The sequence below is a fragment of the Phoxinus phoxinus genome, assembly GCF_949152265.1.
Source record: "Phoxinus phoxinus genome assembly, chromosome: 18".
Taxonomy (NCBI): Eukaryota; Metazoa; Chordata; class Actinopteri; order Cypriniformes; family Leuciscidae; genus Phoxinus; species Phoxinus phoxinus.
In genome coordinates, this window is record NC_136893.1 from 4,243,072 (window position 1) to 4,258,071 (window position 15,000).

Here is a 15,000-nt window from a genome sequence, read left to right on the forward strand (position 1 = left end):
TCCCTGTCAGGTGCAACCCTCAGACTTTTCAGACACTGAAATTTTCCCTTTAGTTTCCCATGGTCAATTTAAAACTGTGCCCTTGTCCTGGCTAGAGCTCCAATGTCCGGGTTGTGGGTCAGGGAATGGGGTCATAAAATACTGCCTGCAGGTATAGCCCCTGTGTCTCCAAGCATGTTGTAATCACCTACATAATGAAAAAAAATAGTTATGTTAGGCTCAGAATACGTGTAGCCTGTGTAATACAGTGTGCTTAATATTTATATTTTCCGTTTCCATGTTCAAATAATGTGCTACATGTGACTATGTGACTGATATATAGTGTCACACACCGCCAAGACATTTTAGTCAGTCAACTGCATACTTTTTGATTCCATTCCTTTTTTTTTTTTTTTTCATTTAATAATATTACTAATATGATATATTTAGAATTGTAATAGTAACTTACCTGCACATTTACACTGTTCACAAAATCCTCTTCATTGAGGCCTTGATGGGAACGTGTGTAGCTACAGTCTGTGGCATCAATCACGTTAGTGAAGCCTGACACAAAGGCTACTGTAAATCATACTTATTGGCTAAGTCATGATTGCATGATGTTCATTAAAAAAATATAATGTAGCCTACCTGCATTGGCAAAAAAAAAAAAAAAAAAAAACCTTTACAACCTTGGGTCTGGAAAAACCATAAAAACCCCTAAAAAAAGCTTGAGCGCGAGGTAAACTTTGTGAATGGCACGACGGGCAGCACTTTTCACCAAGTTCACCATATCACTCGCAAAGAATCTCAGGGAAATGCACACAGTTTGTGCTGTTGTTAAAGCCCGACTCCGACATTAAATGTGTTGTTCCAACAAATTAATGATATGACACTCACGAGTCACGAGAAAAACTATATCTCTCTAAAAGTACGCTATCGCGTTGCGCTAAAGGACTTCCCGGATCACCTCCGCTTATAAAGCCGCGGGATCTAATCCTGTTAACATGAAATAAGCCTGCTCGCGAGCAGGTTTAAGATTGCGCACCTGTTGCTATGACAGCAAGTCCAGGATGAGCGTCGAAGAACCAAACAATCCAAGATCATACCAAATCGCCAACAATCAAATCCAGCTAAGTGAGTTAGCGACGTACGAAGAACGGACCCCAGGATTTGATGCTTGTAAACCATGTTACTTCTTAAAAGGATTGTTCACCTAAAAATCATTTACTAGGGATGCACCGATATGAAAATTTTGTCCGATACCGATAATTATTTATATTTGAAAGCCGATAACTGATATATTCGCCGAAAAATAAGTATTTAATCGCTTTTGAGAGCCTGAAAAGACAAAAACAAAAGTGTCACCATTAAAATGTCCCAAGCACACAATTATGATGTTCTCATTATAACTTTATGTCGCCTATAAGACAGACTTATACTGTATTTTCCTTTTTTTTTAAGTGATTCCAATCATATTTCAAGCAATTCAAAACCATAATGTTGAACAGTGCGCATCTGAAGCGTCTCAGCCGAAGGAAATAATCCATTATTTATCGGTTTTAATATATATATCAGCCAAGTTTTCTTATTGGGCCGATAAAGATAACATTAAAAATTAACATATATCGGCCGATGCCAATACGGTGGCCGATATATCGTGCATCTCTATCATTTACTAATCTGTCCAGCTTTCCTTTCTCTGTGGATCACACAGAATATCTTGTTCCTTGAGCCATAAGTTAAGCGTGTGTTTCTCGTCTCTCTTTCATTCCCAGCTCTCCGCAGATCCAGGCGCTGTTGACCAGTGCGTCCTCAGGTCTGGAAGGCTTCAAAGCTCACGCTGTCTTCCAGGAGATCAATAAGAAGCTGCATGAGGTACGGAAGAGCCTGCTCGGGTTAATTCATCTGAATTCGTTTGCTGTCGAGGTAAACCCTCTTTACACCTCCGCATCTCTGCCCGAGGCTACATCAAGATGGATCTGAACTGAGTTTATTACCCAGCTTTAATCATGTCAGCGGTGATCCGCTGTCAGGCCTGCTTTCCCCCCGCCGGCTGACGTCAAGGCTTTTTACTCAGACTACAAAGTTATGGGGTGCTGAAAGGATCGTCATTTCATTAAACCCAAATCCCTTGGTTTTATTCTAGACGATCCTTTTCATGTCATTTCATGTGCAACACATACTTTGATAAATCTGCATCATATGTGTCCATCCCCTCCACAAACTGCGGTTTCATGACCCGCTTATCATATGCTTTAAGCAAAAACACACTTTTTTTTTTCCTCCAGGAAACAAGACAAAATATCTTATGTGATTTACTACTTTAGGAAATGCATCTTGATTTAAGAACATTTAGATGTATGCATTGGAAACAAGACAAAAAATACTGAGTAAGAAAATCGTTTTTTGCAGTGTGTAATCAATAAATAAGCCTAGGTATTTCTAAGAAGTAACTTGTCTAATGGACTCTAATGGGTTATTGTTGATCCGTGACACTCTCACCCTCTTGAGAGGCGAGACACTGATAATATCTTACTATCAGACATGTCTCAGCTTCTTAATGCAAAATAAATGTAGTCAAATAACAGCCGGTTACACAACAGAAGTAAACCGCTGCGTTTTCCGATCAGATTTGCTCCATTACTCTCTTCAATGCTGTGTAAATGTCTCTCTGAGTCTGAGTGAGGCGGTTTATGTTATGAGCGCCACATTTCTCTGTTGTTTTTCAGCTGTTTATGACTCTTATGGTGTGTGTAAAAAGCAATCAAGTGTAAAAAATAGGACTAAAAAAATAAGTGTTTGATAGCTTTTTATAATCTCTTTTCAAGTTTAAAATCAAGTGTTTCATCCGATTTTATTTTCCTCGATCCTGCTTCCCCTTTTTGATGATCTTTTTGTGTTATAAGTAGGGGTGTAACGATACCCTCATGTCACGATTCGATACATATCGCGATACTGAACTCACAATACAATATTCTTGTGATACTCCAAGACATATGGAAAAAGATTAACAAAAAAAATTACTGTTTATTAAAATGCTAAATTTGATATTACATTGCGTGTGTAAATTAATAGACTTGGTGCTGGAAACCTAATGCACAGGATAATAGAGACACCAGAATAAAAATATTCATGATTCTAATGCTGAAAATACAGAATTATTTTAGACTAATATGTTTAATGTAGGTCACTGACTAGATATATTTAAAATAATGTAGGCCACTTTTTACTGGTAACATCAGACAATTGGCATTATCAGGTCCCACAAATAATCCCCCATTGTATTAATATACATAATGTTCAACATTATATAGTAGTTTAATGTACAGTAGTACTGACACTTAAACTCTGAAAACTTGCATTTTTTTCTCAGTTATTTATATTTTGGGTGAACTATACACAATACATATTGTTGCATTTTTGTATTGCGATATATTGTGACACCGCTAGTTATAAGTATAATTGGTAACACTTTAGTTAAGGGCTGCACGATATTGGAAAAAACTGACATTGCGATATATACCGTATATTGCAATATAAAAACAATTTAACTAAACTTTTTAAGAATTATGTTTTCTATTTGAATATTATTAATTATTAGGGAGATTTTGTAGGGGAGTAAATCTGCATAGAAAATAATAAACACATTACAACAAGCCTAGATAAATGCAATATAACAAAGATGCAAATGAAATAAACGGTGCTTTATTTTTCATGTAAGTCTAACCGTATTCAGGCACAGAAATTGAATAATCAAATGTAAAATAACACTGCATAGTCTTCACTGAATAAATTAAATAAAATTAATCTTTGTTAAAGCTACAAAAGTGATTTTCTCTTCGCATTTTGTGTTGTGATTAACATTACTGACAGACAGCAGTGGGTATATTAGGCCGCTGTCACTTTAAGACCGAATGCACGGATTCAATATTATGATACGCATCTGTTTTCTTTCTCAACTGTTTGCATTCACGTAAGCCATACGCTACTGTGTTTGCGTCGAAATTCCCGTCTTGGTGAGTATTGACACGATTTTGCATGTATGTGTACATCAAGCACATATACACGTGAATGCATTCAAATTTATTTCAAATTATGAATTTTTGCTGATGGTTAAACTCCCAGAAACGTGCGTTTCGACCCGTGGTTCCTGGTCCATACGGATCAACTACGATCTCTATACTTGACATATGGCGGATGCACACATCGCGATATCGATGCTAAAACAATATATTGTGCAGCCCTACATAAGTTAATGGATTAACTAACATAGTTTAGTTTAGTTTTAGTAGTTTATTTTGAACATGTAAAAAAAAAATATATATATATATATATACACATACACATTTATAAAATAAAAAATATATACAGACATGCATACATATACAAACTTAAAATTAAAATAGCAACTAAATAAGGTCATGTACTTCTCAGCACAATCTTCCAAAATTATTGTAAGTAATTCAAATTAGAAGTTCCCATGTTCAAAAAGGAGCAGGAAGAAGTTCATAACAAACTTTTCAAGTCCTACCACCTTTCTCTATTTCTATCCTTTAGTTAAATACAAAACAATTTGACGCTTCTTTTAAACATACATCTTTTCATACACCGTATATCTACCTACAGTTCACATAAACCCATGCATTCACATAAATACAGATGTATACATACAAGCATACACCCACATTTACATTTTTTCCCCTTTTCTTTTCTTCTTAAACATAAACAAACAATGAGCAATATATTTGTACAGCATTATTATCTTTTGGCACTGTTAGTTAAAAATGTTCATTCATGTGCATTAACTAATGTTAACAGAGAGAGCTGGATCTTAAAAATGTAGTAGTAAATGTTGAGATTAACTAAGATTAATAAATGCTGTAGAAGGTTTGCTCTTATTTGGTACATGCTAATTAGAGTTAAACGAAACCTGATTGTAAAGTGTTACCATATAACGTAAGTAGTTTAAAATATAATTTACACATTCATTTCTGTTTGAGGGATAGGTTATCTCTTCATCGTTTAAGTTTAGCTGCGGTTCACACAGTTTTTGGTGGGTGTGCAACTGACGGCCTCTCTGGTGTGTGTGTGTGTGTGTGTGTGCAGGACGGAGAGCAGTTTGTGAAGAAGATTGGAGGTGTGTTTGCCTTCAAGGTGAAGGACGGGCCGGACGGAAAGGAAGCCATCTGGATCGTTGATGTTAAGAACGGAAAAGGCTCTGTCCACAATGATGCCGGTGAGTGTGTTTCTCTGTTATTAACTCTGGGCGAGGATGCAGATGCTACGAACACCTGACCTTTCCTAGTCCGTCAGTGTGTCGGGCTGGAGTTATTTTACATGAAAATAGCTGTAGTTTGAAGGAGAGGTTCGATATTTTCCCCAGTAGAAGTTTGACATTTTCATGTGTCTTTCTGAAAACTGTGAACAATAACACACACCAACACCTACTTAAAATTAATAAGTAAAGCTTAAAGGTGCAGTGTGTAATTTTAGCGGCATCTAGTGGTGAGGTTGCGAATTGCAACCAACAGACGTTACGGTGGCCGACAGGAAGTGATGTCGTCGTCTGGAGACAGCAGAGAGTAGCCATAAACAATGAGGTTTCTTTACAAAGATAAATTAAGAAATTAGGTTTACTTAATTATTCTGTAAAACAATATGCTATTGCGAATATTATTGTTACTTGTTCATCATTGTGTCAGTGTTTTATTCGCTGACTTTAGCTAGCTTCTTTGCACGAAGAACAACATAGTGACGAAATGCGTTTGTCCGTTTATGGCCACCGTAGAAACATGTTGGCATATGTGTGGACCCGCGGTGTGTGTAGATAGAAATGGCTCATTCTAAGGACATAAAAACATAACGGTTCATAATGTAAGGTCTTTATACACCACTGAAAACATAGTTATGTACATATTGCATTTCTGTCAACAGATCCTCCTAAATATTTCCCAATGCACCTTTAAATAATAAGCTTAATTGAACACAAAAACACACAATTTTTAGGGGTGTAGCTGTCCCCTGTGAAGCACCTTGGTCAACCTTGGTTGTTTTAAGTGTGCTATATATAAATAAAATTGATTGATTGATTGACAATGTAATTTTAATCAATTATTAATTATTCCATAAATGTATTTGATATTTTAAAATGACGTCACAGTAGGCGGAGTCACGGCGGTTACTCCCGTTGAGTGGCAACATTGGTGTTCAGCTCATGCTATAAAAAGTTTTAGGGTTGGGGGATATGATGATATATTACAGTGATGCAAGTGATCATCCAAATTTATATCTACCTATATTGTATTTATAGTGTTGTGCTTCTCAAACCCGTCCTGGCGACTCCACATCACTGCACATATTGTATGTCTTCCTCATGTAACACGCCTGAATCACCTCATTGGTACAGACTGCAGGGTGTGTGTGTGTGTGTGTGTGTGTGTGTGTGTGTGTGTGTGTGTGTGTGTGTGTGTGTGTGTGTGTGTGTGTGTGTGTGTGTGTGTGTGTGTGTGTGTGTGTGTGTGTGTGTGTGTGTGTGTGTGTGTGTGTGTGTGTGTGTGTGTGTGTGTGTGTGTGTGTGTGTGTGTGTGTGTGTGTGTGTGTGTGTGTGTGTGTGTGTCTGTCTGTCTGATATGGGAAACACCCAAATGTGCAATGGTGGAGAAGCACTGGTCTAGAAGATAAAGCGTTCACAGGCTTTTCTTTATGTATTATTCCTCAAAATCACATACATAAATGTCAAGAAACCTGATTCCTGGCCATATGGACTGCTAGTTATTTGGTAAGTAAGTATTAAGGATCACTGTCAAGTCTAACTACCTTTAATTTAAGAAGATAATCTTTTTTGAAGAAGATTATAACCAAAGCTGATGTGTTGCCGCTCAGTTCGGCTGAGGGAACGTGTCCTGGCAGAAAGTGACATCAATGCATACCCAATATTTACGTGTGTGTGTGTGTGTGTGTGTGTGTGTGTGTGTGTGTGTGTGTGTGTGTGTGTCCACGGCCACGGGATTAGTGTGAAGGATGAGAGGAAATGAAAGCAAGTGAGAGTGTGTGTTCGGTCTAATGACCAGGATCAAACCCGCTCACACATGCCAGATTCTGATTAGTTGTGTATCAAGAGCTAAAGACACAATAACAGCAAGTGCTGAGCTGGATTGTCCGACTCATAGACAGTATATAAACTGGACACAGCGACCCCATAGGTTTCAACAGAGAGAAGTGAAGTCAATTAGAAGTACTCACTTCCTGATCGCTTGGCGAACTGCGCAGGCTCAAACTGAGCTTGACGACGTAGATGTGACGTGAGTGACCTGTAGGTCTTCTAGTCGCTGTGCCGAGAGAAATCTGAATCATTCCCTTCCGAATCTCTCAGAGACGGAGAGCGTGAGCATTAGCTGTCCATGAGCTAGCAGCAGGAGCAACTTTATCACTCTCTGTGGGCTTCTCCCTTGACTTTATGCCTCCACGTCCCCCCCCCAAGCCCCCGATTGCTTGCGAGCTTCTCTGCCTGTCCATACGGTAATTTCTCGACTTGTGCGACAGTCAATGGAATGCTAACAGCAGGTGGGGGTCCGCTAGCCAATGGCGGCGCCCGGGGAAGCTTCAATGTCTTCCGGAACACTGCCCCCCTGGTCAGACTGCTTTACCTCTCGAGATCCCTTATAAATGCCCCAATATACTCCTACCGAAGGTCTTTTTTTTTTTGTACTTCACTGGGGTAAAAAGATTTCTCAGCTTATGTAGCGTACTTACCAAACTCAACAAACTTTCCAGTTATACACTTAGCAGTATTCAGTATTCTGAAGATATTTTCAGAGGGATTTGTTAATAAATCATTCCTGGCCTGATTTATGTGACCTTTTAATAAAAAAATATAGCAAACATTTATTTTTTAAGGCTATGGACAGTATATTTTGATTTCCTGGGTAATGAAAACATATATCCTGAAATCCCTCTGAAATAATTTTCATCTTGTGTGTAAACAAAATGAAAAATAATTTTGCACCTTGCTTTATCATATATTCAGATCTATCTACCGAAAATATATGCAAAATTGTGCATATTTAATGAGATAATGCCTAATTTGCATAATTAAATATACAAATTTCAAAAACTTGTAATACATTTTTTATATACTTGTGTAAGTAATCAACTGAGGAAGTTTCATGGTGAGATCTATTATTTTAAAAGTTAACCCTATTCACCTGTAGTGTCTCGCCTGAAGAAAGCTTCTGATCATAGTGATGTGGATATTTTTGCACCAGCTCTGCAATTCGACAGTCCTGTCAAATGACGTGGGATTTATTTTTATAGCATTTTATGCAGTAGACCAGGGCTATTCAATTCATTTTGAATTGGGGCCAGTTCATAAAACTGAGGCAAAATAAGGGGCCGGAGAACATGAGTAATTATGGTAACAAATAAATAAAATTACAACAACACACTGAATGAATCAATATATTCTATTTAGTAAATGCAGAACAACATATGCACATTGTGATTTAAGACAAATAGATAGGCCCAAGGCATTTTGATTTGATTTACTTTATTAATCCCCAGGGGGAAATGTATCAATTTATATTGTTAGTGTTACATTCAAAATGGCAATTCAATGTTGAAAAATCAGAGACCCTTCTGTCTTCCTTCTCCGCTGGATAAAAACAGAAATGCAGCTAAATGGTAACTGAATACAACTCACACTTATTTCCTTCCAAAAAAAGAAGAAAAAAGACTTCCCCATAAATCCACACATGGACTACTACTACTCACTTTTGTCCCTTTATCTGTTTAAAATGAAGCAGCTTTACAGTATTGAACTTCAAAGTCGCTTTTATTCAGAATTACGGCTCTCCGGTGGGTTCATGTTTTTACTCGTGGACATCTGACCTCGTCGGACTGAACAGAAGAAATAAATCCGAGTAGGTTTCCACGTCAAAGAAGGCGGAGCCTCAGTCACACACATTTATTACATAATGCTATTCAAAGGTGTTTACCAGCCGGAGCCAACTTTCCCTGAAAGCTGCTTCAAACTTCCACAATGAACTTGATTTTGAAATAACGCCACCCTAGTTTGTTCTTGGATCTCATTCTTAAGTATATAGTGATCCTCAATGTTCTCCTTTTGTGTTTCTCAGAACACAAAGCGGACTGCACGATTGCCATGGCCGACTCTGACCTGCTGGACCTCATGACTGGAAAGATGAATCCACAGACCGTAAGTAGTGATGAAGCAGACGGCCAAATCACATCTCTCGGTTTCTAATACAATCATTTTCAGTTACAAGCTAGACTAAAAAAAACCTGTATGTATCCCCCCTCCATTAAAAATACATTAACATCTACTAAACATGCTAAATTTATTTGAGGAATTGCTTCTCATTTTAAGCAAAAATCTTTTGAGAATTAGTTTAACTCTTTTTATTGATGCTTTTTAATCAGAGAGTTACTAAAAGACAGAAAATACAGTATTTATTTCAACATATTATTCACCAATAAATGCATCTGAAATTAAACAAAAGCATTCCTTACTCGCCGAGTCAAATCTTTTGAGTATTGAACAAGAATTCAATATATATTCTCTGAAAACTATTCTTCATATGTTGTGCAGTTTTACTCATCTAGTAAATTTGTCGTGTTTTAATTAAAAATGTTTAGATATTTTTACTGAAAACACAAGACACGATTCACAGTTTTTCAATACCGTATTTTCCGGACTATAAGTCGCTCTGGAGTATAAATCGCATCAGTTAAAAAATGCGTCATGAAGAGGAAAAAAACATATAAGTCGCACTGGACTATAAGTCGCATTTATTTAGAAATTTATTTTACAAAATCCAAGACCAAGAACTGACATTAAATCTGGAAAGGCAAGTTATTCATCTACACAATAGCACACAGAACAACAGGCTGAATAGTGTCCGGCATGTTAGCGTAACACATTAACAGTTATTCAGCTGCACAATAGCATAAAGAACATATACCTGGGAGGCTGAATAGACTAAATTAAAGGAACACTCCGACTTTTTGGGACTTTAGCCTATTCAACTTATCCCCCAGAGTTAGATAAGTCCATATCCATACATACCTTTTTCATCTCCGTGCGTGCTATAAGTCTGTTTGACGCACCCACCGCTAGCCTAGCTTAGCACAAAGACTGGATGTAAATGGTTGCAGCTAGCATACTAATCCAAATAAGTGACAAAATAACGCAAACATTTTCCTATTTACATGTTGTGATTTGTATAGTCACAGAGTGTACAAAAAACAAAGTCACATGAGACAGACATATTTAAACCGTATAAATACTGGGAACTATATTCTCTGAAGGCGAAGCACTGCTGCTTGGGCGGAGTGATAACCGCAGCACCTGAGACGCGCCGTGGTGAGGAGCAGAGAGTTCGTTCAGAGTGCGTCTCAGGTGCTGCGGTTATCACTCCGCCCAAGTAGCAGTGCTTCGACTTCAGAGAATATAGTTCCCAGTATGTATACGGTTAAAATATGTCTGTGTCTCATGTGACTTTGTTTTTTGTACACTCTGTGACTATACAAATCACAACATGTAAATAGGAAAATGTTTGCGTTATTTTGTCACTTATTTGGATTAGTATGCTAGCTGCAACCATTTACATCCAGTCTTTGTGCTAAGCTAGGCTAGCGGTGGGTGCGTCAAACAGACTTATAGCACGCACGGAGATGAAAAAGGTATGTATGGATATGGACTTATCTAACTCTGGGGGATAAGTTGAATAGGCTAAAGTCCCAAAAAGTCGGAGTGTTCCTTTAACATTAGCCAGCGAGTCCAACAAGTTACCGGTAAGCAAGTTCACCAAGCTCCCAATCTCATCCCACAACACTGAATCCATTGAGTTCTTCCTCGGTGTCGCTTCTGAACATCTCCGCTAACTGCGCCCTCTCGCGGCTGTAGACGGTAATGTTTTCTCTTGGTTCATCTCAGTCAGTAAGAATTATTTTAATATAGAAGTCGCAGGACCAGCCAAACTATGAAAAAAGTGCGACTTATAGTCCGGAAATCATTTGAAGGGTTTTTTCTCTTTGAACATCCTGTTCCACTACCATTCAAAAGTTTGGTTTGTTAAAACTTAATACCTCTATTCTGTAAGGATGCATTAAATTGATTAAAGGCAATGGTAAATACATTTATAATGTTACAAAAACTTCATATAAATTCTGTTCTTTTTAGCTTTCTATTAAATAATCCTGAAGATAAATGTATTGCAGTTTCCACAAAAATATGAAGTAGCACAACTGTTTTTCAACATTGATGTTTCTTGAGCATCAAATCATCATATTATACTGATTTCTGAAGGATCATGTGACACTGAAGACTGGAGTAATGATGCTGAAAATTCAGCTTTGATCACAGGAATACATTACAGTTTAACATAAGTTACAGTTATTTTAAATTGTAAAAATATTTCACAATATTACTCTTTTTACTGTATTTTTGATCAAATAAATGCAGCCTTGGTGGGCAGAAGAGACTTATTTATATTAAACATTACAAAATCTGACTGACTCCACATTATTGAATGGTAGGGCATGTCAAATAATATAATAAAAGTTAAATAGTTTGCGAATGTCATTATATCCTAACTTTTAAGCATATGTTGCATAAAATATCCTGGAAAATCATGTCTTGAAAAGAGTCTGAAGCCTAGAATGGCTGTAAACGCAGATCTCTGGCATTTCCAAGTGGTTTGTATGGTTATAATTATGATTTTGGCTGATCTCAGTTTGGATTTACCACCGAGACTCATCCCACATAACCCGATGTTTTTCTTTCTTTGACACGGGCTTGTAGGTTTGCATGTGCCGGTGAATTCAATGCAGTATTGTCTTTTAGCTACAAGTGTGCGGTTATCTTTTTTTTCTGTTAACTGCAATTCACAATTGAATGACAGAAATGTGAAGATATTTTGTTTTTCAAGGCGTTTCTTTTCAGGGACATACATTTTGAGCATTTAAAAGCACAGATTGTGAAGCCTCCCACCCTTCTTTTGTGCATTGTCTCAAACCCTCCAACGGTTTTCCTTGAACAGTTTCTCCACAGATGCTCGAAAACACTCGCTTCCCTTTTCTAATACTAATGGCCTGTGTTGAGAGAGATATTGTGCGGCCTCCCGTCTGGATCAGAATGAGTTTCTTTCCATGCCTCCAAGTTTCCACACTTCCTCTAATCAAAGCTCTTCGCCCTTCGTGGAAAAGCCACATTTTTGACCCATTACGAATCAACAAGCTCAAGTGAGACCATTTAACCTGCCGATGCTCAACTGGTTCAGTATCCAAGTTCACATTTTTATTTTTTTAAGCAGACACACATTTTAAATGCTCAATATTTGTATCTTTTTTTATATATGTGATTTTTAAATATTGTAGTGTTGACTGCATTCGTGATTATCAAGCTGCTACCTAGGTTATTGTAAGAAAAATATATATTTTTGGCAAATATAGGTCAACAACTATACACAATGAAAACTAAACTATGAAAAGTGCCATTATTCTCATATTCAAGTCTCAGCCGTTTTTTATTCTTCAGTTTTTCATTTAAATTTGAAAGTTTTCCGCAGAATTCTATTGATTAGAATGTTCAGCATTCAAATTCTAAGACATTGAGGACATCATTGTAATGTTTTTCTATGATGAATGTTGAAGGATGAATAGTAACTGGTTGTCTTTCTTGCATTTGTTTGCATATTTTTTAAAAAAATGCAATTGAAAAACAAAATCAGTGCCTTCATTGTAAAAGAAAATCACATTCTGCTTTGAAAGCGTACTGACATTTTTCTGAGATGCTTTTACAAGCAGCAATTTGAATATCAACCAGAAGGTACAAAATATTTTCAAAATCATTTTTTCAGGAATTTTTAAATAGACAATCCCCCATTTAGTATCTCGAAGAAGAAAATGCCCTGGATGTTGTTTTTAAGAGACTAAAATTTTGCATGTAAGGTCACAGGAAAATACTTTTCCTCTACAGGACCACAAATGAATTGCTGTGTCTCAGGAGCTTTAATATCTTCAAAATCAATATTAATCACGGTTTCGTGTCCTCTCGTTCACGCAGGCGTTCTTTCAGGGCAAACTGAAGATCACTGGAAACATGGGAATGGCCATGAAGCTTCAAACCCTGCAGTTGCAGCCAGGCAAAGCCAAGCTGTAAGAGGCGGAGCCAAGCGTGGAGAGGGCGGGGCCTTGAGTAGCTCCTCCCACAGAGTTCACTCTAGTAGAGTAGCTGCACAGGAGTCAGAGACCGACCGGATGTGTTTCTGCGCTGTAGTGATCAGCCTCTTTCTAACCAGGGAAAGCGATAGTTCACCCAGAAATTAAATGGTCATCGTTGTTTACTCACCGCCACTTTCCAGAACTTTCCCATAAAAGTTGTTCATATTACTCGTGCACTATATTCGCACGTTGCAAAAAAACTATTTTCTTCCTCAGTTTTTTTTTCTCTTGGTTTCCAGTACAAATATCTAAACATTTTTAAATCAAGATTAATTTTCTTAAAAACCATATATATATATATATATATATATATATATATATATATATATTTTTAGAAAACAAGATTTTAAAATAATGGGGTCAGAAAAATTAAGGGAATTTAAAGGAAAAACAAGATAATTCTGACATCTATTTTATTTTTTTAAGCATAAAGCCATATTTTTCAGAAAATAAATCATGTAATTTGGCTTCTCAAGTTATTGCATCTTCATTTAAGAACGGTTTGATATTTGTACTGGAAAACAAGACAAAAAAAAGCCTTTCTTTTTGCAACGTAGTCTTCTGGAGACAAATGAAAGATGTTATGAACTTTATACAGTCATATGGGTTTGGCACAACATGAAGGTGAGTTAATGATGCCAGAAATTTTATTTTTGGGTGAATTATTTAATGATGAATCACTGATAGATACTGATAATAAGTACTATGGAATTAATACTGTTCTTAATAAGATCGATTTGATAACTTTGATATGGTTTTCCTTTGATTGGCACTCGTAACTATTTCAATTATATGTGTGTGTGGATCGATTTCCCCGATGCCTATCTGTGGTGTTAAATATGGTGTGTTTAAGGATTTTTTTGTGTGTGTGTGTGTGTGCGTGCGTGCGTGTGAACTATCAACACACACTGCATGGTGTTGGGCTTTGATGGATGGATGTCTTGTTAAAATGTAATTCATTCTCTTTCATCCTTATAGTTATCCTAGTTTTTTTCAATGTCACTGCTTTGAAAAAAATTGACTCAAATTATAAACATGTCCATCAAATCAGTGCATAGATATATTTTATTGTATCCTTCAGTTATTATTGGAGCATTATTTCATGTCTCTCTCGTGCGCGTCACTGAATTCTGCCCATCAGATGCTAAAATACTTTTGTACTAAATAAACTTAATCTTTCTCATGAAAATGGCAAGTGTGTGTTTTCACGTTCTCTGTAGATAGATGATGTTCTGTATGATGATAAGAGGAGAAAAGCCTACAGGGTTGGCCTTCAAATATCCGTCATCACTGCAGCTCTCTGCCAGCGAGAACCTCAATAACCAGGTTATTCCAAGAGGATTTAGTCTGTAATAAGTGTAATTTGAAGATACAATATGACCTGGAAATTCTTTTTGAACATGACTTTTGTCGCACTTGAACCACGAATACACAAAAAAACATTGAGTGGATTCGAGGAGTTTTTGAAATTTAAAAAAGTAACAAATCCTTCCCTCACGGGTCAATTTGACCCCTATATATGAATGAATGAAATGCGAGGAATGCTTCAGTACACATAGAAAAACATAGCAATTCTCAAAATTAAAACAAATTATAAAACTTTTCCAAAAAAAATATTTTATGTCTACATGTGTATCTGTGAATGCATAGCATACTGAGCATGACTTTAGGACCCAGCGGAACAGCTCATTTGCCATCTAGTCATGAAATATCATCGGCAAATGACCCAATGTAAGATATTTTGAGCTGAATTAAAAGGTTTAGGCATGACATCGGGAG

General features: G+C 36.9%; 1 protein-coding gene across 1 annotated transcript in view; it reads left to right on the forward strand.

Annotated features, from left to right (window-relative positions):
• Nucleotides 1–13,838, forward strand: part of scp2b (sterol carrier protein 2b) — a 16,073-nt gene extending 2,235 nt beyond the window's left edge. Inside the window, exons 2-5 of the mRNA XM_079589336.1 lie at nucleotides 1,755–1,854; nucleotides 5,086–5,215; nucleotides 9,114–9,193; nucleotides 13,064–13,838. Coding sequence (XP_079445462.1) covers nucleotides 1,755–1,854; nucleotides 5,086–5,215; nucleotides 9,114–9,193; nucleotides 13,064–13,159 — 406 coding nt within the window. The 3' untranslated portion in view covers nucleotides 13,160–13,838. The remainder of the gene's footprint in view (nucleotides 1–1,754; nucleotides 1,855–5,085; nucleotides 5,216–9,113; nucleotides 9,194–13,063) is intronic.
• Nucleotides 13,839–15,000: the final 1,162 nt, after the last annotated feature.